Here is a 22,864-nt window from a genome sequence, read left to right on the forward strand (position 1 = left end):
ATTTAGGAGGTGCAGGAAAATTCACCTTCCAAACCAACCTCTCCAAGCTCTGCCGCAACCCAAAACGGATTCGTGCATGGAGTGTGACGACTTTCAGCTTAATTATTTGGCGGCATGCATTAAGTTTGATTTGCAGTCCCGCTGGTAGCAATGATTTGTATATTTAAGGCCTTCTTGCTGGGGTGAGGGTAGGCAGAATGAAGCCAGATGGGGCAGGGGAGATTATAGCAGCATTTAAACCCCCCTCACTTAGGATCAGGAATCGGAGAGCACCAGGGGAGCTTGCCCACACCCCCTCCTTCCTACCTACCTCTGCAGTTCCCCAAGCTTTCTGTAACTGCAGCAGTTCCTAACTCATCGGGTATGTGTCCTCTGGACATGCTGCGCGTGTGAGCATTGCAGCTCCACTGCAGCAACTGGCGGCCGGCTGCAGAGTGTTCCAGGCCGGCTGGCTCCTCCACTCCACTAGCCAGGGTAGACATTGCAGGTGCAATGTCCTTGTCTTTTCCAAAGAAAGAGAGAGAGAGAAGAAAGGTTGGGATGGAAAGGAGCCCATCTCATTAAGCTGTGAAAGCTGCAAGGGATTTAAACCCTGCACAGATCAATATGGAGAGTGGATGCTTCGTGGCAGCCAGGGTTGCAGCCAGCCATTATTTTACTCAGAGCAGACCCATTGAAATGAATGGCATTGCAAACTGCCATGTCATCTTCGGATGAAGGGTGGTATACAAATTTAATAAATGAAATGATGATAATAATAATAATAATAATAATAATCACCAGTTAACACTAATGTTCTTTACTTGGACTTTGTTATTTTAACCCACATGGAACTGTGCTTATTGTGCATGGCTGTTTTTTGGTTTTGGTTTTTGCCTTTTAATTTTCATCTGTTGTTAAAACTGTTCTCTCTGTTTGTCTTTAAAAAGAAAAAGAAAAGAAAAACCTTTACTACCACCACCACCCCAAAAAAGAAAATGAAATAAAAGAATGAATGAGCCTAAGTTAGGCATGTTTGTTAACTTCAGTGGGGCCTATTCTGAGTAGGTCTAGTTCTATATGTAATTGTTTTGTAAGGCTGATTTTACTTTCTGTAATTTTCAGCACCCGCAGCTTAGAAATGTTAATAGTTAAGCAGTATATAAATACCTTAAACAAATACTATACTTGTTTTAATTGTTGTTATATTGGCCAAGGCACAGTCTGACCCCCTCCTTTGGTAATCCTCACAGAACTCTAGCCCAATGGTTGCCATTAATTTGATTTTGAATTGATTTTAGAATGAATTGATTTTAGAATGCATTTCAATTAGTTGATTGTGATTTTATGTAAATTGTGTTACTTTTATTGCTGTTAGCCACTCTGAGCCCAGCTTCGGCTGGGGAGGGTGGGATATAAATAGAAATTTATTATTATTATTATTATTATTAAACACAACTTTTTATCCTGGCGTTTAACCACAGAGCCGTGTGTTTTCAGAGGCCACCTTGATTGCTGTGACTGTAATCTGTTGTTTAATTCTGAATTTTAAGTTGTCATAATCTGTCCTGGTACCTGCTGGTTGAAGAGCGGGTGATGAATTATTATTATTATTATTATTATTATTATTATTAATGCCCTGTTTCGCAGGTGTGCTTTTGCATTGTTTTTGCAGATTGTGTTGTGAAATCGCTTCAAGACGCTTTGGAGGAAGCAAGCCATATTTTTTTTAAAAAAAGACAATATTGTTTTCTGCATTCTGAAGCTTCAATGTTTTCGAAAGAGCAGGGCCTATTGGAATGAATGGACCATGTCTATTCATTCCAATGGGCCCACCAACACTGGATATAGTCCTTACTCTCAAGTAAAGCACTGCACGTGTGTATGGGATTGCAGTGTTGAAGGCCACAACATCACAAGTGCGGTCTAAGAACAGCAAGATTAAAAATTGCACCTAACCATTGGTCAACACTGCCTTGCAACAAAAAACGCTTTTATAAAAAAAAGTTACTTCCCCCACGCTTTATAAAAAGCCTTACCAACGCAGCCCAACGGATATCTACTCAGAAGTAAGCCCCGTTGAGTTCATTGCTACTTTCTCTTAGGCAAATGCGTGCACAATATTGAGGAGTGTTGCAGTCTGTTACTTGGAAGAAGAGCTCCCCACCCCCACCCCCACCCCAAGCGCCTTCCTCCCCACTTGGTTACCAGTTACAGTTTTGGCTGCACGCCTAAGCCTATTTACCTGGGAGTAAACCCCACTGAACTTAACGGGACTGACTTCCGAGTAGGCATCTAAAACTCTCCCTCCCGCATCACAACTGCCTGCGCTTGTGCAACGCGAACCATAAATATTTTCTTTTTTATAAAAAAAAAAAACCCTGCTTGTCATTTGGAAGAGGAGGAGCCTTCTTGCCCTTCCAAGGAAATCAGATCAAGAGCGCGCTTCACCTTTGCCGCAAAATTCGCTTTTGGGGGTCCCACGCCGCCAGTGGGAGGGAGGTGAGTGCCCTGGATCAGCATTGGACCTACAGCAAAATGGGAAGGGGGGGCGGTCCAGATCTGTCAATCAAGTCCACTCCTCTTCCACCCCCATCGCCCGCTAAAGAGGTTCCTGATTGCACCATTGCAAATTGAAAGTGTTGCGTTGCGCCGTTGGGAGAAAAAAGGTTCGTTCTGAGCCTGCTGGAGGAAGACCCAGGAGACGAGATTTTAGTTTATTTTTAACTGTTTCTTTGCAAAGGCAAGCAAGGCAGCCACCTCCAGATCTGGCCTTCCGCCGCACCAGACCAGCTGATCTTGCAGTGGAGCATGGCAAAAAAAAAAAAAAAAAAAAGGTGCACCGTAGCCAAATCAGGAAGCTTTCTCGCTTCGGCCTGGGTTTGCTTCTAATAAAACTCCTAGCCATTTAATCAAGACAGAGCTGGAATTGCCCGGGTCATTCTGCAGGGTCACGGAGAGTCCTGGGAACTGTAGTTCCTTAAGGGTGCTGGCAATTGCAGTTCTGGGAGGTCAGCACCTTTAACAAACTGCAGTTCCCAGGGTTCTTTGAGGGGAGGGGAGTCATGGCTGTTAAAAGTGGCATATGACTGCTTTAAACCTGTGGTGTTGGTGTGACCTGAATCAGGGCTGAGGAACATGTGGCTTTACCTCGCTTGCTTTTGCTTTTTTAAAAACTGGCCTACAACACCCATAATCCTTGACTGTTGCCTGAGGTGGCTGGGGCTGATGGGAGATGGAGTCCCAACAGCATACAGATGGCCACAGGTTCTCACCTCTGGCCTAGATTAAAAAGAATAGAAATTTTGTATGCTGGGTAGTAGAACATTTGCTTTGCATACAGAAGGTCCCAGGTTCTTTGCAAGTAGGGTTTGGAGAGGCCTTTCCTTTTGTGTGGTGTGTCGAAACCTCTCACTTTTTGCACAACTGCAATTAGGAACGTGGGGGGAAATTTGACTCAGGATGCATTTCAATGGGAACCTACCTAATTTGCAGTTACAGTGAACTGAAACAGCCCTCTGCAGCCAATGAATGTGTCCCCTAGGGGAGAGTGTACATATAAACAAATATATTAGTGAAAGTAGCGTACCAAAAATGCATAAAATTAGGGGAAATTGCATATGAACTTGTGTACCTTAGGGGAAATTTACAAAAAAACCCAAACCTGCCAATTTTTCATCTTTTAAAAAAAGAATTGCAAACTCATAAGGAAATGTGTAGAAATGAACTATAGTTTGCAAGAAGGAGAAACTGAGAGTCACATCCATCGTTCTGCCCAAGTTTGCATTCACCACCCAGGCATGGCTGACAGAAGCTGCCCCATGAGAGAATGACACCCTTGGTTTGGAAAATGTTCCTTAGTCCTAGTCTGTATTCTGATTACTATCAAATGCCACACCATACATTCAAAGCAGTATCATACCATTTTAAACAGTCACTGGCTTCTCCCAAAGAATCCTGGGAACTGTAGTTTGCAAAGGGTGGATTAGAGACTTCTCTTCCCCTTGCTGAGCTACAGTTCCCAGAGTTCCCTGGGAAGAGGGGTTGGTTGTTAAACCACCGTTGCTGCGAATTGCAAGTGGGGAGAGTGTTGTTGCGCTCAGGTCCTGCTTGCAGGCTTCCCATTGGGACCTCCGGTTGGCCACTGGGAGAGCAGGATTCTGGACAGGACAAGCCTCTAGTCTGATCCAGGAGGGCTCTTCTTACGCTCTTAGTCACCCTATTTTTCTCGGCTAGCTCAAAAAAACAATTGGACCAATTCATGGGGTTAAGACTATCAGTGACTACTAACTACGGTGACTTTCTCCTACTTCCATAGTCCGAGTACCAGATTCTGGGAATCGCAAGTTGGGAGAGTTGCTGTGACACTGAGGTCCTGCTTTCAGGATTCGCACTTGGGGCATCTGGTTGACTGCTGAGAGAACAGGATGGTGGACTAGATGGGCCTTTGTCCTATCCAGCAATCAGACTCTTCTTGGACAGTTATGATAAACTGCTATGAACATGGAGAAGACTCCAGACATCCTATATTTGTTTCAGTGGGTTGAGGTCTTACTTGAGTGCCAGGGAAAGCTTTGCGGGGCTCAAGGCCTCCCATGGGCACCACCTTTGTGCAGAATGGTACATCCCAGCCATGCAAACACGCAAACACCCCTCTCCATCCAGGCCAGCAAGAGTCACAGTTCAAGAACAGGCAAAAGCTAGAATGTGCAGGGCTAGTTAAGAACCTCAAAGGTGATACAGAGAGGTTTGGGAAGCCACATTAGGTCCTAAGATTCCCTATCCCTGGGATTTTATTCCACGGAATAATATTCCAAGCAATTCACCCACAAGGCTGCTCCAGTTGCTTTTGCTCACATGATGGTTGAAAATCAGTAGTCCAGTGCTACTCACACACTTCCTTGTTTGATCAATCTGACGTGGAAGCAGTTAAGCAAATTATCAGCTTCCCCTCCCCTCAAATAGTCTGGGTTTATTTGCATGACAACTGGGCACAGATAAAGAAATATTGTTGGAACAGCTAGGTGAATTTTGTGCAATTGGATGGGTGTTGTGTAACTAGGGAGTTTTCTGGTGGGAGGAGGAATGTGTTAGAAGCATTTCAAGCTGCTGAATCTGCTCCAAGGAGATGAATGGATCCATCTCTGGTATTGTGGTCTCGTCAGCAAAAGAAAAATGCTCGCGCACGCGCACACACACACACACACACACACACACACCAGGGCATACTTTGCACATTTGTAGATATTACATTTGACACCACAAGCTCAGGTGTGGTTCAAATCACTACTCTCCTCTTCGGCAAGTAAGAATTGGCTTTGGGCAACCAATCAGGGAAGCTTTTTGAGAGTTGACTCTTTCAAGCTGCAAGGGACTAGCTTAGGTGTACTGTGGACTAGAATCTTGTACAGAGCTATTTACAAGGCTGATACAAAATGAGAACACAAACTACATAATAAAAACTGTGTCTTTATAAAGGAACCCAAATTATTTCTTTAAAGCACTTTTGTGTGCCTCTTTAAAACCCTTGTGTACCTTAACCAGCTCAGGACCACAAAACCAGCTCAGACCCTGCAAGCATCACCTGAAACCCATCTTCATGTGCCTCCTCCATGAGAGGTCCAGGGGGCGGCAACACGGGAACGGGCCTTTTCTGCAGTGGAATGCTCTCCCCAAGGAGTCTCCCCTGACACCTTCATTACAAATCTTTAGGCACCAGGCAAAAGCATTCCTTTTCTCCTAGGTCTTTGGCTAATTAAACAGTCTATGGTATTTTAAACTGTGGGGGGTATTGTTTTTGTACAAACAAATTGCAGTGTAATTAATTAATTAATTAATTAATCAAATCAATCAATCCCATGCACCCTGAGAGGGACAGATGTTAGCCATGGTGAATATAAAACAGGGTGGTGTAAGGAGGGAGGAATGTATGCATTACTATTCCCGCCGCCCCCCCCCGCCCGGAATAGGAGGGGTCTAGTTTAACCAGGAAAAGTTGCTTATCTCTGTAGTCTTTTGTTTACCTTACAGCTGAACACAGCAGCCAGACTGGTTTTGCAGATTCTTTCTCACAAGTTTAGAAGACATAAAGGCAGCAGAACTAGAAAGAAGCTGGTTCCTCTGCAGGTGATTTATTCCACGGCTTAGGTAAGTCTATATGGCAAGATCAGCAAAAGGCAATAAATTGGATTGGCATTTGTTTAGAAGGTAGGGGAGGATGAGCACAGCTAGTTGTAGGTCTTCTGGTCCTAAACCAGCATTCACCAAACTGGTGCCCTCCAGAGGTTTTGGACTAGAACTCCCATTAGCCCCTGCTATTGGGCTGATGGGAATTGTAGTGCATAACATCTGGCAGGCCCTGGATTGTTATAGGTAAAAGGTAAAGGACCCCTGGATGGTTAAATCCAGTCAAAGGTGATTATGGGGTACAGTGCTCATCTTGCTTTCAGGCCAAGGGAGCCAGCGTTTGTCCACAGACTGCTTTCCGGGTCATGTGGCCAGCATGACTAAACCGCTTCTGGCGCAATGGAACACCATGACAAAAACCAAAGCACACAGAAACGCCATTTACCTTCCTGTCACAGCAGTACCTATTTATCTACTTGCACTGGTGTGCTTTCAAACTGCTAGGTTGGCAGAAGGTGGAACAGAGCAATGGGAGCTCAACTCATTGCATGGATTCGAACCACCAACCTTCTGATCAGCAAGCCCAAGAGGCTTAGCGGTTTAGACCACAGCACCACCCACGTTCCATACCTTACCTGGGTTGTTATATACTGCTACCAAAAAGGGTAAAGGAGCTCACCCCACTTCCCTAAGTTGTAGGATATTTCAGTGTGCCCTGATTAGGGGGATCTGATTCCTTGTAATGAGGTTGAATTGGGGTCGTAAGGGTGCTTTTGTAATAACTAGTTTTATTTCTAGATATATTTGTTTTTAAAATCTTAAAATTGCGGCTTACAAAGCCATAATACATGTTGAGGTATTACTGAGAGCTGAATGGAAAATGTGCATTAAAAAAAACCCCAACATATCAAGAGGATGATACATTATTAGGTTTGTTTGCAAAACTAATCCTACCCAGAGTAAACACATTGAAAAAAATTCCTCACACCAGAGCCAGTGTGGTGTAGTGGTTAGAGTATTGGAACTAGAACCTTGGAGACCAGAGTTCAAATCCCCCAATCAACTGTAGAGCTCACTGGGCCACCTTGAGCCCATCACTGCTTCTCAACTTAAACTACCTTGCAGGGTTGTTTGGGGGGGGCTTAAATGAGGAGGGGGAGAACCATGTATGCCCCCGTGGAATATCAATGCAAGGAAACAATCACTTATGTCCATTAATGTCAGTGAGTCCACTCTGAATAGGACTGAGTTGGTTACTACAATCCTTCAAGTTTAATTTTATATTGATAGCCCAGTTGGTTCGAGCGTGATGCTGATAATGCCAAGATTGCAGGTTTGATCTCCAAACAGGATAGCTGCGTATCCCTGCATCGCAGGGGTTGGACTAGAAGATCCTCAGGGTCCCTTCCGATTCTATGAATGGGCATGGACAGTTATTTTTTAACTCATTGTATGTATGTATTTCGGGGGTGACATTAGGCAAACTTGTTTTAACTTCTGACTTTTACTGATAACTTTTATTTTATGTAAACCGCTTAGAGGTTTTTTATGATCAAGTGGCATGCAAATTTCTGTTAGGTAAATGAAAGGAAATGATCATAGCTTTTAAAACTTTCCTTCCAGCTCTCTGTGTTTCCCAAGATGCTTTTCAGAGCCATCTTTGCCCTCCTCTTCCTCTGGGGAGTCCTCCCTTCTGAGACCAGAGAGTCCCGTGGCCACATCTCTGTGGTCCTCCTGGGTGCCACAGGAGACCTTGCCAATAAGTACTTGTGGCAAGGACTCTTCCAGCTGTACCTGGACGAGGTGAGCCACGGGCATAGCTTCACATTCCATGGGGCCGCTCAGACAGAGCCTGAGCGAGGGCGGAGGCTGGTCTTTGAACGGCTGAAGAGGCTGGCCTGTCCCTCAGACGTACCCCCAAACAGGTGTGCTGTGTTGAAGGACCAGTTCATCAAACTGACAGATTATCACCAGCTCAAGACAGCAGAGGACTACGCCACCCTAAACCGGCAGATTACGACCACGCTCAGCCAGGAAGGCATGCAAGAAGCAGGCAGGATATTTTACTTCTCCGTGCCGCCGTTTGCCTACGCAGAGATTGCCCGCCACATCAACAGCAGCTGCAGGCCGCCACCAGGGCTGTGGCTACGGGTGGTGCTGGAGAAGCCTTTTGGCCATGATCTCAGGTCAGCCCAGGAGTTGGCTGATGAGCTAAGGACTTTCTTCCGGGAAGAGGAGATATACAGGGTGGACCACTACCTTGGCAAACAGGTGAGTCTCCTTGTGAAAACTGGAGGGGATATAACCTGGTAAACATGGGAAGCTGCTGGTAAACATAGTAAGTAAACATGAGTCAAGCCAATGGCTTGGTCCATCTAGATCAATGTTGCCTACACAGACTGACAGCAGTCTGTGTAGGCATTATTGGACAGGGTTTGGACAGGGTTCTCTCCCAGCCCTACCTGGAAACACTTGGAATAGAACCTGGGACCTTCTGTGTGCAAGGCAGATGCCCTACCACTGAGCTACAGCTCTTCCCGTAAGGTATAGGAACATAGGAAGCTGCCTTATCGCAAATTAGACTATCTAGCTCAGTATTGGACACACTGACTGGGAGCAGCTTTCCAGGATTTCAGATGGGGACATTCTCAGCCTTACCTGGAGATGCCAGGGGTTGAATGTTAGACCTTCTACTTGCAAAGTAGACATTCTAAAACAGGCTTTCTTAACTTCGTCTTCTGGAAAACATGCCCAGGGTGGTTGGGGCAGGTGAGCAGAGGCTGGCAACATCCCCCCTGGAAAAAAGCAAGACTGAATCAACATGTGCAATAGCACATAGTGGTCAAATTCCTCAAAAGTACTGGATTTGTAAATAAAACAATAAAGCAGGGGTAGCCAATGTGGTGCCCTCCATATGTCATTGTACTCCCATCATGCTTGACCTTTGGCATTGCTGGTCAGGGCTGATGGGAGTTGGAGTCCAACACCCGGAGAGCCACAAATTCCCCATCCCCTGGGCTAAGGTGGGCTTCAGTTCCATGCATCCGTGGCTACTAACCCTGACCTCCACTGTTGGGTGCAGGTTGCCCCTGAATGCCAGTTGCTAGGAATACAAATGGGGAGTGTGTTTACTTATGGATAGGGCTTCCCATAGGCAACTGTTTGCTCACCGAGAGAACAGGATGCTGGACTTGTTGTGCCTCTGAATACCAGCTGTTGGAAATGACCAGTGCTGTCACACTCAGCTCCTGCTTGTGGGCTTTTGGGGGGGCATCTGGTTGGAATAGGATGCTGAGCTGGATGGGTCGTTGGCCTGATCCCACAGGGCTCAGTGTTGCAAGATGTAGTGATGGCTACCAACCTGGATGAAACAAATTCCTGAAGAATAGGGCTCTCCATAGCCATGTCCTCCCTCCACTGCCAGGGGCAGCAATGCTTCTGAATGCCGGTTCTGGGAATCTCAGGTGGGGAAAGTGCTCTGGTACTCAGGTCCTGCTTGAGGGCTTCACCTAGAGGCACCTGGCTGACCACTGTGAGAACAGGATGCTGGACTGCATGGGACACTGGCCTCACCTAGCAGGGCTCTTCTTATGTTCTTATGAAATAAAGCTGTAGACCAGTGCTCCGAATGTGTGTGGTGGAATTACCTGGGGGGTTCTAAGAGGCAAAAGGGAAGCAGTGAGGCACTGGAGGTGTAAATGACTCTCAGACTTTGAAAAGCTGGTGCCATTCGTTTTGTTGAATTAATTAAACGAAATAGTTTTACCTGGATTTTGAGCAAATGTGCAATTAATCGTTGCTGTTTTGAATTTTATTACGCCATGATCTTCCTTAGAGGGTTGCGCAAACTGCTATGCTGAATATTGTTTTTTATAGAGTAGGGTAGGGGGCACTGGAGATTAGTTTTTATTTTAACTCCCCAAGGGGGAGGTCGCCTGAAAAAGTTTGCTGCTGTTGACGAAGGCGTTTCCCCCACCCAAGTAATAATGGCCCGTTATTTTATTAGCTCCCACCACTGCTGTAAACTGGCCACACCAGCAAAGCTGTATCCACCTGACTTCCCAACCAAGGTCAGAAACCTCAATTTCGCTGAGTCATCAACCCCCGCCAACCGCCCTCCACACTCTCGCTAACGGAGAGTCAGCCAAGCGCCAGATTTTCCAAACGAGGCTTTTAATTTGATAAGGAATGTGGAGCACGCACAATTCTCCTTTACGTTTGCTTGTTTGTTTTTTGATCAGGCAGCTTTACAAGGGGGCAAAGTCTTTAGCTCCAAGGCAGTAACAAAATGGGCGGTGGGAGGGGGGGATATGTCACTGTGGCGCCAGTGAGGGATGAGGGTTTTTTATTCCTTGGTTCAGGAAGCAGATTCTGGATAGTGGTAATCAGGTATTTGTTATTGTTACGCAGGCTAGTATTAATGCAGTTAAACCCCTAAATTTGAAACGTGGTATCAGCATTTTTCTAATTTTATTCCCAATTATAAATTTTATTTATATATTTTTTTCCTGCAAGGACGTAGCCTTATTCTGAGGCTGCGTTCATACCATATATCTAAAAAGTATCATACACACACACACCCCACAAAGAATCTGTTAATGGTTCTGAGAATTATAGTTCTGTGAGAGGTAAACTACAGTTCCCATAATTCTTTGAGGGGGTGGAATGCAATTTAAATGTCTTGTGTGTATGAAGCCCAAGTTTCACACAAAGATCATTAAGGTGTATCTTAACCTTTCACGTGTCAACCATGTTCCACACAAACAGATAATACCACACAGGCCTTTTGTTTTGTTCTCCTAGCCAGCCATCCAAACCATAGGCCCACCTGGCAGTGGCTCCCTGGGGTTTCAGGCCACAGGTATTCCCATAAATTGAATGTATGTCTGAATGAATAATCCTCACAAAAGTAGTCCATCTGTGTCTGGACTGGACTGCAGGTGGGGACTTTCCAGGCAAACATACAGCATTTCCCCTCATAGCAGTTGCATCTTTTGTGCCGATTTTTCCTTTCCCAAAAAGGGGGTGTGCGACTGTTACGTGACCAGCACGTGGCAAAATGCAGTATTCTCTCCACACAGATATCTAACATGTCGAGGAGAGCCAAGCTCCTGACATGCTAGCTTTCTACATGGGGGGAGGCTCCCCCCACCCCCACCTGCCTACATCACTCTGTGGGAGCATTTTTTCATGTAGCCCTCCAGTTGCAGTCTGAACTGGTATAGTCCCAACACGGGTTGACTGCCTTTATTTGAGGCCTCATCCACACCATACATTTAAAGCACTATTATGCCACTTTAAACTGTCATGGCTTCCCCACAAAGAATCCTGGGAATTGTGGCTTGTTAACGGTGCTGAGAGGAGGCCTCTTTCCCCACATCACATAGCTACACTTCCCAGAATGGTTTAACAACCAGTCCTTCATCCTAGGAAACTGGGGATTTTAGTTCTGTGAGGGGAATTGGGGGGGGGTCTCCTTTCAGCACCTTAAATACTACAATTCCTATGATTCCCTGAAGGAAGCCAGGACTGTTTCCAATAGCATCTATGGAGCCAAGGCCTCCATCACTTGAGGAAGAAATGCACCCTGGATGTCTGAGAAGGGCCTTGAGGTGTCCATTTTGAAAGGCCCTGAGGCCATGTGCTGTGCATTCGGTTTTCAAGAAAGAGATATCCCTCCAACCCTCCAACCACAGCCATACAGTGGTACCTCAGGTTACATACGCTTCAGGTTACGCTTCAGGTTACATACGCTTCAGGTTACCCAGAAATATTACCTCAGGTTAAGAACTTTGCTTCAGGATGAGAACAGAAATCGTTCTCCGACGGCGTGGCAGCAGGAGGCCCCATTAGCTTCAGGTTAAGAACAGTTTCAGGTTAAGAACGGACCTCCAGAATGAATTAAGTTCTTAACCTGAGGTTCCACTGTATTGCATTGGTAATGTGAATATTGGCCTTTGAATATTTACCTCAGCAACTCCAATCCCCCTGGGGAGGCAGGGGGTTAGATCTTCACAGCATCTGTCTGATTCAGCCACTTTTGAGTCCACAGGGAATTCAAAAGTGTGTGGTGTGTGTACATTTTTATTTATTTATTGCAGGTAAAGGCTTTTTCAGATGAAACCTTCAGAGTTTTGTCCGTTTGCCAATTTTCTCTCTTCCCCCCGCTACTAAATTCCAGCACCTTGATTTCCTCTCCCCCTCAAAATCCGAATTAAATGTTAGGTAAAGTTATATAATATTGGAAGGGTCGTGACTTAAAATCTCTACCAGCATTCCTCCCACCAGAGTAAAAATAAAATATAAATACAGCTTTGAATTAATTTTGGGTGTTTTTGGGGGGGGGGTCAGTACCTCTCCAACCTCCAAAAATAAAATATTTCAGTTCAACCAATGTTTGGCTATGGGAGGGCAACAGTGCATTAAAATGTTAACTTGTTTTTTGTTGGTTGACTAAATATTAGGACCCCACCCCATGCTGAATCAGATATTAAGGGGCAACACACACACGTATGAGGAAATATGTTTGGGTATTTTTAGCTTAGAAAAATTGTTAAGGACACAGTAGAGGTTTATAAGAATGTAAGATGCAAAAAATGATGCCTGGTGCAGAGAAAATGGAGAGAGAGGTTTTTCTCCTCCTCTCTCTCATCGTCCTATAATTTGGGGCCATCCAGTGAAGGTGAATTTTGGGATATTCAAGGAAAAAAGGACTTTCTTCATGCTGCGCATCGTTTAAACTATTATTTGAAATTATTATGTATTCATTTTATTCTTTGCGTTTATATCTCACCTTTTCCTCCCAAGGAGCTCAAGGTGACGTACATGGCTCTCCCCTGCTACTCATTTAGTCCTTACACCAACCCTGTGAGGTAGGCTGAGAGGCAGTGACTGGCCCAAGGTCACACCCAGTGGCCAAGTGTGAGGATTTGAACCCTGGTCCTAGTCTGACACTCTTAACTACTAAACCACACTGGCTCTCAGTGTGGAATTTCCCGTGGTGTGGAATTTCCCATCATCTCCGTAGTTGTCGCAGTAATTTATTTATATTCTGTGCCAAGTCCCCAGAAGCAATTAAACATTTATCCCTCTGCTTTTGATTTTTTTAAAAAAATCTCTTCTGTCTTCCCCTGCCTTTTCTACCCTTTCATCTCAATTATTTCCTCCCCAAAGGCTGTGGCTCACATCTTACCATTCCGAGACCAGAACCGACACCATTTGGATCCGATCTGGAACCGGCATCACGTTGAAAGGGTGGAAATTGTCCTGAAGGAGACAGTGGATGTGAAGAGTACGTGAGTCTTGATTTGAAGTCCGCTGGAGGCCTAGCTCGAGAGCATTTGAATAAAACAGGCCCCTCTCTGAATCCTGGGAACTATAGTTTGCCCACAACAAAGCTACAGTTCCCAACACCTTCATCAAACTAAAGTTCCCAGAATCCTTTGGCAGAAGCCGTGTACTTTAAATGTGTTGTGTGGGGGCGCTTTTATACCACTTTTCATGGCTTCTCCCAAAGCATCCTGTGAACTGCAATTTGTTAAAGATTCTAGGAATTGTTAGGAGACCCCTCACGGAGCTACAGTTCCCAGCACCCTTAAAAAAACCAAAACCCTAAAGTTGCCAGGATGCTTTGGCGCTTTAAATATCTGATGCAGATATGGCCGTGGGAAAGGGGACCCTTTGCAGATCTGGAATGTGTCTTCTTCTTTTTAAAAAAAAAAGATTTTTATTAATAATTTCAATATAACAAATCATCATAACATATCATCTTCATCATTCCCCCCCATTTTCCCCTTCAAATATTTAGGGATATGGTTAACATTAAGAAACAAAAATATCTACAAAGATAATTATGAAAAAGTGTGGTTTGAGATAAAAAGAAATTTAGAAATATGGAGCAGAATGAATCCCTCCTTGCTAGGAAAAATAGCAGCGGTAAAAATGAATGTTTTGCCAAAAATGCTATTTCTTTTCCAGTCAGTCCCAGTAATGGTGAAAGATGATTGCCTCAAAAGATGGCAGAAGGAAATTTCTAAGTTTATCGGGGGGGGGGGGAGGCCAAGAATAAAGCACAAGATACTCACAGACACAAAAGAAGTACCGCTGTATTTTGAATTACCTGATATCAACGTAAGACAGTGGTTTCATCCCCACAGCAACCCTGTGAGGTCAGCTAGTCTGAGAGACTGTGAGGGGCCCAAGGTCACCCAGTGAGTTTCACTGCAGGATTTCAACCCTTATGTCCCAGGTCCTAGTGCAGCGCTCTAACCACTATGGAAAACTGGCTCTCACGTGGGAATTGCCTTGAGACAGTGGGGGTTTAGGGGGAAATTAATACATGGGTGGTCTGATAAATAATAATAATAATTGTGTTCATGCCCAATGCACAAGTCGCCGGAGTCAGTATAATGCGGTTTTCCCTGAGCTGCAAATCCTCATTGAATGAAGCCCCCTCCCCACCTTCCATTCTAGTATTATTGAGGAGTGGGGAAGGCTGCAGGGCTTCCCCCAGCCTGGAAGCTGGCTGTGGTCCTGTTCCTTGCGACCCCAATTCTCAGCTCCGTCAGGACAAGCCAGGCCTCACGTCCCCATGAACTCAAGGACACAGCTGTGCTCAATTTCCCTGCAGTGGCTGCTGCATTACTTCCGCAGCGCCGGTTGCACCTGCCGCCTGCCTCCGTTCTGGGGGCAGCCACTTGGCCACCCTTCACTCCCTGCAGCGGGGGTGCCGTGCCAGTTAGCCATTGCCTTATTAAAAAAAATATATACTTGAGTGATTTTTCTTTTCTTTTTAAAGTTGTTGTGGTTTGGCAAACTCCCGTTTGCTCCCTGCATCCTGGTTGAGAGAAAAAAGGGGATAGTCGCCAGCTGAGACCTACTCAGTATGAACAGACCTGAGCAAGCCGTGGCAGTTGATTTCAGTGGGTCTGCTCTTGAGTAGGTCTAGCATTGGCTTTAACCCAATGCCATCAGGCTGTCTCCTTATTTCTCTCCCCCTTGCAAGACTTCCAAGGGGTGATCTTTCACTTGCTGACAGCTCACTGCCACCAGCCCCCACCCCCATCCCAAATGCTCAAGTGATGCCTGCATTGCCCAGGTCCTGTGCCAAAATGTGTGTGCAGCATTGATTACGTTAATGAATGTGGAAGAAGATGGGGTGTTCTCAGTTCCAAAGTTTTTAAGAGGGTAGAGAGTCGCACTGTCATCTGCAGAGAGATCATCTGCACCAAGGAGAAATGAGGGAGGGGGTTCTCCTAGAGATAAATTGCCTTTCTTTCCTCCCACTTCTCCCCCCCCCCCCAGCATATGCATCACACCTGATCTTCAGGTGTTGTTGTGTACACACCATGGCTGGTTGCCCGCTCAGTTTTAATCAGAGTAGACTCATTGAAATGAACAGCTATGTCTGTTAACATCAATGGATCTACTCTGCGTAAAGTTGAATGGCTCCTACTTCCTACATTTGAAGCACAACCACACACTGAGTCCTGGGAGCCGTAGTTTAAAAATGCTGGGAATTGTAGCTCTGTAATGGGTAAACTACAGTTCCCAGAATTCTTTGGAGGAGGAGTTTTTTTAAAGGGATGCTTTAAAGGGATGGTGCATGTGTGCAGCCTAAGATATGAGCCAGCCAGGGCTGTTGAAAGGAAGGCCTGCAGCTAACCCTTTTCTGTAACCTCTCAAGGGCACTGCAGTATGAGGCTGAGCAGGACCTCTCGCTCCTTCCAGCCAGTCTGACTTTTTAATTTTATTTCAATTTATTCTTGTTCCGTTTCATTTCTGCTTGGCTCTTCCTCCCGAGGAGCTCAGTAGCAGCCCACGGGTGAACAGGGCTATTGCCTGTGTTTTGCAAACATGCACAGCAGAAGCTTAAAACTTCTTAGGTTCTCAGCTGGAGTAGGGAAATTTTGGCTGCATAAACAACATATATTTCAAGAACGCCCCCCCCCCCTCCAAAGAGAATCCTGGGAACTGTAGTTAAGTCCTCAGTGAGCTACAATTCCCAACACCCTATAGTTCCCAGGATTATTTTGAGGGGCGTGTGCTTTGAATGTATGGCATGTCCACAGCCACTGTTATAGTAACACATTTATGACTTAGTTGTTCTAAAACTAAGTTGTTCTAAAAAGGGATTGGATAAATTCATGGGGGATGGGTTTGTGAACATAGTGTAGTGGGTTGAATGTTGGACTAAGACATGGAAGAATAGGGTTCGAATCCCCACACAACCATGAAACTCACTGGATAATAATAATAACAATAATAATAATAATATAGTCATGATGGCCATGTTAAGAGGCAGCCAATCTCCTAAATTCTAGATTAAATGCTTTTGCATTTAATTCATTTTTTAAAAAATCTCTATTCTTAGCTGCTCAGGAAACTTTTCTTGTTGGGCAGCATAGAAATATTGGAAGGTATTCAACTAAGTTTTACTCAGAGAAGACACACTGAAATTAGTGGGCCTAACTTAGTCATGCTTGTTGAGTTGAGTGGGGCTCCTCTGACCAAAACTTAGTTGAATATCACTCAATGGATTGTCTCCAATGTTAGTCCTACTCTGAGTAGGCCCATTGACATTAGTGAGCATGATTAATGGGCCTATTAATTTCTGTAGGTCTACAAACTGTTGCTGTTGTTATTGTTATAAATCTCATATATGAATCGCATCCACTGTGGCATCTCAATGCAATTTAAAATATAGCAGCATGTATACATCAGTCACTTGTATGAAAAGAGTTAACAATTGTATATCTAAAAACAATTAGCAAAGCAATTATAAATACAAAAACAGTTTAAAACAGCAACACGTAATAAAATCAGTTCAAATCCAAGACAGATACCCACTGGGGTAAAGATTTTTGAAGTCATAGATCCATCTAGCTCAGTATTGTCTACACCAGGTTTCCTCAACGTCGGCTCTCCAGATGTTTTGAGACTACAATTCCCATCATCCCTGACCACTGGTCCTGCTAGCTAGGGATCATGGGAGTTGTAGGCCAAAAACATCTGGAGGGCCAAGGTTGAGGAAGCCTGGTCTACACGGAGTAGTATAATCCGAGGCATCATTGTATCCAAGGAGGGCCTATTGAGTTGAGATTCCTGCATTGCAGGGGGTTGAACTACCTGGAGATACCAGGGATTGAACCTAGGACCTTCTGCATGCAAAGCAGAAGTTCTGCCACTGAGCTACAGCCCTTACCATAAATAAACCAGTGGGTTGCCAAGCTTCTCTCGCTATTTGGGCATCATTTATGTATTGTTGTTGTTATTGTTGTTCCCACCCCCGGTGCTCAGATCGCACTGGCTTCTACGAAAAATACGGGGTCATCCGCGACATCCACCAGAACCACCTCACCGAGATCTTAATGTTCCTTGCCATGGAGCTCCCAGCAAATATCAGCAGCTCCAAAGACGTTATCCGGAGCAAGCTGCAGGCTTTCACGTCGCTCCAGAGCCCAGAGATAACCAGCGCCGTCATTGGCCAGTACGTGGCATACAACAGCCACGTGAGGGAGGAGCTTCAGAAGGGGCAGGACTACTTCAGCAGGACTCCAACCTTCGCAGGTAAGTCCAGTGGGGGTAAGCGTGGCCAAGTGCAAAAGTCAGAAAATACCTTCCCCGGGTGCAAAAAAGGACGGGGCTCTGGCACTTTTAATAGCTGCTTGCCTGTTAAACGGCACTTGGTGGAATTCCCTGTTAAAGGTGCATGAGCCCTTCTCCATCCCCCCAGTAATTTTTGTATCTAAAATAAAAGATACAAAAAATTAATATCAATTAACAGCAACAACCCCACCCCCCAACAAAAGCCCCTGGGCCTAAGCTATATGCCAGTCCAAGAGTCTGTTCAGCAGCCTCAGCTTTTGTAGCTGGAGTCAGTCAGGCCAGTTGGGGAAAGCCCACTGAGTCAGGGAGCAGGTCTTCCAGGACTCACAACCAAGACAGTTGCGACGTAACAATAATAACAACACTTCTGCATCTTTTGTTTCAGGTGTGCTGGTTCACTTGGACAACCTCCGCTGGGAAGGGGTCCCTTTCATCCTCGCCTCCGGGAAAGTCCTGGATGAACGGATCAGCTATGTACGCATCCTCTTCAAGAACCGGGCCTACTGCACCCAGAACGAAACGATGTGGGACCCCGAGAGCAGCCAGTGCAAGCCCAGGCAGATCATCTTCCACATCGGGCAGGGAGAGCTGAACTCGCCCGCCATCCTGGTCAGCCGCAATCTCTTCAAGCCCACCATGCCGGACAGCGGCTGGAAGGAAGTCCGCGACCGCCCCCAGCTGCGCATCTTCGGACAGCCCCTCTCTGATTACTACGTCTACATCCCGGTAGCAGAGAGGGACGCCTACTCAGTCCTGATCTCCAGGATCTACTCTGGCAAGAAAGAGTCCTTCATCACTGTGGAGAACCTGCTGGCATCCTGGGCGTTTTGGACGCCACTGCTGGACGGGTTGTCTAGCCAGGTCCCGCGTTTGTACCCAGGGGGACGGGAGAACGAGCAGCTCCTGGATTTTGAGATGGTGGGCAGGGAAGTGTCCTTCGTGGCGAAAGAGACCATTGAACTGATGGACGCGAGGGACGAACAAACCCCGGACAAGTACAAGACGATCCAGTCCAGGTTTCGGCAAAGCCAGCTGATCACCGCTTGGTCGGAGGAACTGATCAACCGGCTGGCGTCGGACATCGAAGCGACGGCGGCAAGTGCCGTCCGGAGGTCCGGGGAGTTCCACATGGCGCTCTCGGGAGGGTCGAGCCCCCTGGCTTTGTTCCGGCAGTTGGCTACGCGTCACTTCGGCTTCCCATGGAGGCAGACCCACCTGTGGCTGGTGGATGAGCGCTGTGTCCCTCTTACCGACCTGGAGTCCAATTTCGGCACCCTGCATGAACAGCTGCTCCGCCACGTCCGAGTCCCCTACTTCAACATCCACCCCATGCCGGTGCACCTCAACCGAAGGCTCTGCGTGGAAGAGGACAAGGGTCCCGAGCTGTACGCCAACGAGATCGCCGCCCTGGTGACCAACTCCAGCTTCGACCTGGTGCTGCTGGGGGTGGGTGCCGACGGGCACACAGCCTCGCTCTTCCCGCACTCGCCCGTGGGCCTCGAGGGGAGCCAGGGCGTGGTGTTCACCGAGAGCCCCGTCAAGCCGCACCAGCGCATGACCCTCACCTTGCCGCTCATCAACAAGGCCAAGCGGGTGTCGGTGCTGGTGATGGGGAAGGGCAAGCATGACATTGTGACGGTAGTCAGCAGGGTGGGGCACGAACCCAAGAAATGGCCCGTCTCCGGAGTCAGCCCCAGCTCTGGCCAGATAGCATGGTATGTGGACTACGAGGCACTGCTTGGATGATGCCCCGGTAGTGCTGCCTTCACCACCTCCCCCTCGCCCTTTGCCTGTCTTGGCATTCAGGATATCGGGCAGCTGTTGCAGCTGTCTTCAGGAAAATTCTTCTGTCTGGTGGCAGGGAGTTCCACTGGCTGTTAATGAGGCTGTATTTTTATTTTATTTTTTAAAGAAAGATCTGCAGACCAAGGCCTGTCTGATAACCTGCTGCTTCTGACAACAGCTGGCCTTATTTCACCATTGGCCCGCAAACTTAAAAGCAGGATGTGACAAGCCCTTCAGGTATGTCCCTATTGTGCTACACTGCCACCGTGCGCAGAGGATCCATTTAGACATCATGGCTCATAGCCCTTGATCAACCCATTCTACCCTGTGGGATTTGTCTAATCCTGTTTTGTTTGGGATTTTTAAAGCTGTCTGTGCTGATGCCTGTTCCCACATCTTGGGGCTGTGAGTTCCGTCGGTTAACGATTGGGACCTGTGAGCTTATGAGTGGTGGCTTTAAGAGCCGAGATGTCCTCCTGGCTCTTTCTTCTGCCATGCTCAAGTCTCTTCACAGCTGTGTGCCTCACTTTCCCCTCTCCTCTAGAGGAAAAGGAGGGGGGTCTTATAAATGATCTGCCTCTCACAAATGCCCTAAAATATCCACAGTGGAAATCTTTGTTTAAATAGCCCTTTGGAAATTTGTAGGTTTTGGCTCCTGGTAAATGGCTCCACGGTGCATCTCTCCATATATAGATATAAATATATAAAAGATAGTGTGTGTGTGCGCACACACACGTGCACAAATACACACACACTGTGCTGGTATACAAACATACCCACAACTCCTCTTCTGAATAATTCATGCAAAGGGAGCCAATATGCAAATTCATGAACTTCTGCACAACCTGAGATCTCACTTTGCACTGAGCAAATTCATGAACTTTTGCACAACCTGAGATCTCACTTTGCACTGAGCAAGTCCTCCTGCAGAGTATTAAAACACCAGCCGTCCCAAAAACCTTGTTTCCTCCTGTGAAAGCTGGATTGCAGCCTGATCCAGGGAGGAGGAAAGCTTTCCTACGCCTGATAATTTCGGTGTCCTTAGGTGAGCCTAGCTCAATGCTGCATTGAGGTGCTAGCCTAGGGGATTTTCTCATCTTTGCAGGGTGGTGGATGTCAAAGCCAGTTCCTAGCATCGAAGCAGAATGGCAAAAAGAGGAAAGACGACTAGATTCTGCCACAAGGTGGTGCTGTTACATGAGTTTTCCACTTTTTCTTGTTAAGAGTTTCTTTTAAACTAGGCTTTAAAAAAATAGTGGCTTTCGAAGTCTCTTTTGTGTTCCTACTGATTTTCCCATAAAATGTGGCATAGGACTGCATGAACGCAAATCGCAGCCACACCATACATTCCTACATTGCAGGGGTTGTACTAGATGACCCTCAGAGTCCCCTCTAGCTCTGCAACTCTATGATTTACACAGCACACGGTCCCTCTAAAATCCTGGGAATGCTAGGTTACATATCAGAACTACAATTCCCAGCACCTTTAACAAATGGCAGTACCCAGGATTTTTGAGGAGAAGCCATGGAATCATAGAGTTGGAAGGAATTCCAAGAGTCACGTAGCCCAATGCTTTGCAAGGCAGGAATCTCAACATGTGGCCCCCAATCCAATCTGAAACCATACCAGCTTTGCAAATGTGCTGCAGTTTTATTGCTGAACCACTAGGAATTGTGCATAAGAAATGTGGTGTGGATGCGACCTGAAATTCATTGCCTAGAGCTGGGGGGGGGGGGAACCTGTGCCCTCTCCCATTGTTGGGAGTACATCTCCCATCATTGGCTGTTTTTAGAGTACGTAAAAGCAACCACTGTCCACTCTCAGTGGAGCCCGTGTTCCCTCCCTTTCTTCAGGAGTCTGGTTGAAAAAGAGGCAGACTCAGAGCAGCAGCTCATACAGAGATGCGACAGGCAGCCCCCCTTGTAAGCCCCTCTCTGTGGTGGCAGTGATGGGATAAAGCAATTCCACCATGGCAGGTGTACCTACCTACGCAGGCTGGCCTTTTTTCTCTCCCCCAGAGCAGTATATCATACAGATATGCAGCAGGAAACCTCCTCTGAAGCCACCTGCTCTGGGATTTCTCTTTGATTAATTCAGTTTTTCCACATCAAAGTTTGGGAATTACTGCTTTAGTATAAGAGATGTGTCTTCTATAAATACTATCAAACTCTGTGGGGATTTGAACAGAGGCTCTTCAGATTTCCTGCAGCAAGCCAGCTGCGGCTTTGACTACTACTGCTGTATTTAAATATTTACGGGGTAGGAATGCCCTCTACAATTGCTTAAATGACACAATTTTTACTACGTCTCATTTAAAAAGTTGTTTTCATAAGTGAACACTGGAAATAAAACTTTTTAAATTTTATAAATGATATTTTTTTTTTAGAAATAAAAGTCTCACCCTTGCAATAAGTAGAGAAAAATGTTTTAAATGTCATTATATTTTGGTATTTGTTTTCCCTCACAAAGAAAAGAATCAGTAATATATTCCTTTGCTTGTTTCCTTGGTTAATATCCTGCCTTTCATCAGTTCCACTGATCATAGGGTGGCTTACATCTTAACCAGGGATGTATCTGTGTGTTTTTGGTTCTCTCAACTTACAATTTTTCCAATCAATTCAGTTCACATTGCTGCAGCGATTTGCAATTTTTTTTAAATCCTCAAGAAAATCCATCAACATTTTAGTGTGAATTTCTCCTCATTTTTGTGTGCAATTTCACCTTATATACAGTCATAGCTTGAAAGTGGAACAGCATCCGTTCCAGAAGTCCGTTCGACTTCCAAAACGTTTAGAAACCAAAGTATGACTTCTGATTGGCTGCAGGAAGCTCCTGCAGCCAATTGGAAGCCACGGAAGCCCCGTTGGACATTCGGGTTACAAAGAACGTTAGCAAACCGGAACACTCACTTCCAGGTTTGTGGCATTCGGGAGCCAAAATATCTGAGTACCAAGGGGTTCGGGATCCAAGGTACAACTGTACATTTTTTTGCAAAGTGATTTCCCCCAAATTAATGCATCATTGTGGGTTATTTTCACCAAATATGTACATTTTAATGCAAACTTTAGCCTATTTAAAACATTCAGAAAATAATGAAAATCGATTAGAACTCCTGTCAACATTCCACATGTCTGGAGAGGCTCGCCTAAACAAAAATGTTTTTAAGCATAAACCTATGGATTCAAATGACAAAAAAAAGAGAGATTCTGGCTAAACATTGGGAAGAACTTTCTGACAGTAGGAGCTGCAGGGGGTTGGACTAGATGACCCTTGGGGGTATCTTCCAACTCTAGAATTCTTCTATTCTATGAGTAACCTGAATGAAGGCCCCTCTCTTAAGGGAACCATGCTGGTGTTGAAACAGCC

The 22,864-nt window shown here is 45.9% G+C and overlaps 1 protein-coding gene across 2 annotated transcripts; it reads left to right on the forward strand.

Annotated features, from left to right (window-relative positions):
* The first annotated feature begins 2,360 nt into the window (after nucleotides 1-2,360).
* On the forward strand, nucleotides 2,361-21,867 carry H6PD (hexose-6-phosphate dehydrogenase/glucose 1-dehydrogenase). Of its 2 annotated transcripts, XM_081016083.1 has the most exons (6): nucleotides 2,361-2,481; nucleotides 6,010-6,126; nucleotides 7,729-8,376; nucleotides 13,279-13,396; nucleotides 17,404-17,673; nucleotides 18,098-21,867. In XM_081016083.1, the coding sequence occupies exons 3-6, from the start codon at nucleotides 7,747-7,749 to the stop codon at nucleotides 19,456-19,458; spliced, it is 2,379 nt and encodes a 792-aa protein (XP_080872209.1). In that variant the 5' UTR covers nucleotides 2,361-2,481; nucleotides 6,010-6,126; nucleotides 7,729-7,746; the 3' UTR covers nucleotides 19,459-21,867. The 2 variants fall into 2 exon arrangements, with proteins under 2 accessions (XP_080872209.1, XP_080872210.1); XM_081016084.1 differs by lacking the exon at nucleotides 6,010-6,126 and having other exon boundaries at nucleotides 2,373-2,481.
* The last annotated feature ends 997 nt before the right edge of the window (nucleotides 21,868-22,864 follow it).

Source organism: Podarcis pityusensis, assembly GCF_964106645.2.
Source record: "Podarcis pityusensis genome assembly, chromosome: 8".
In the NCBI taxonomy this organism is placed as follows: Eukaryota; Metazoa; Chordata; class Lepidosauria; order Squamata; family Lacertidae; genus Podarcis; species Podarcis pityusensis.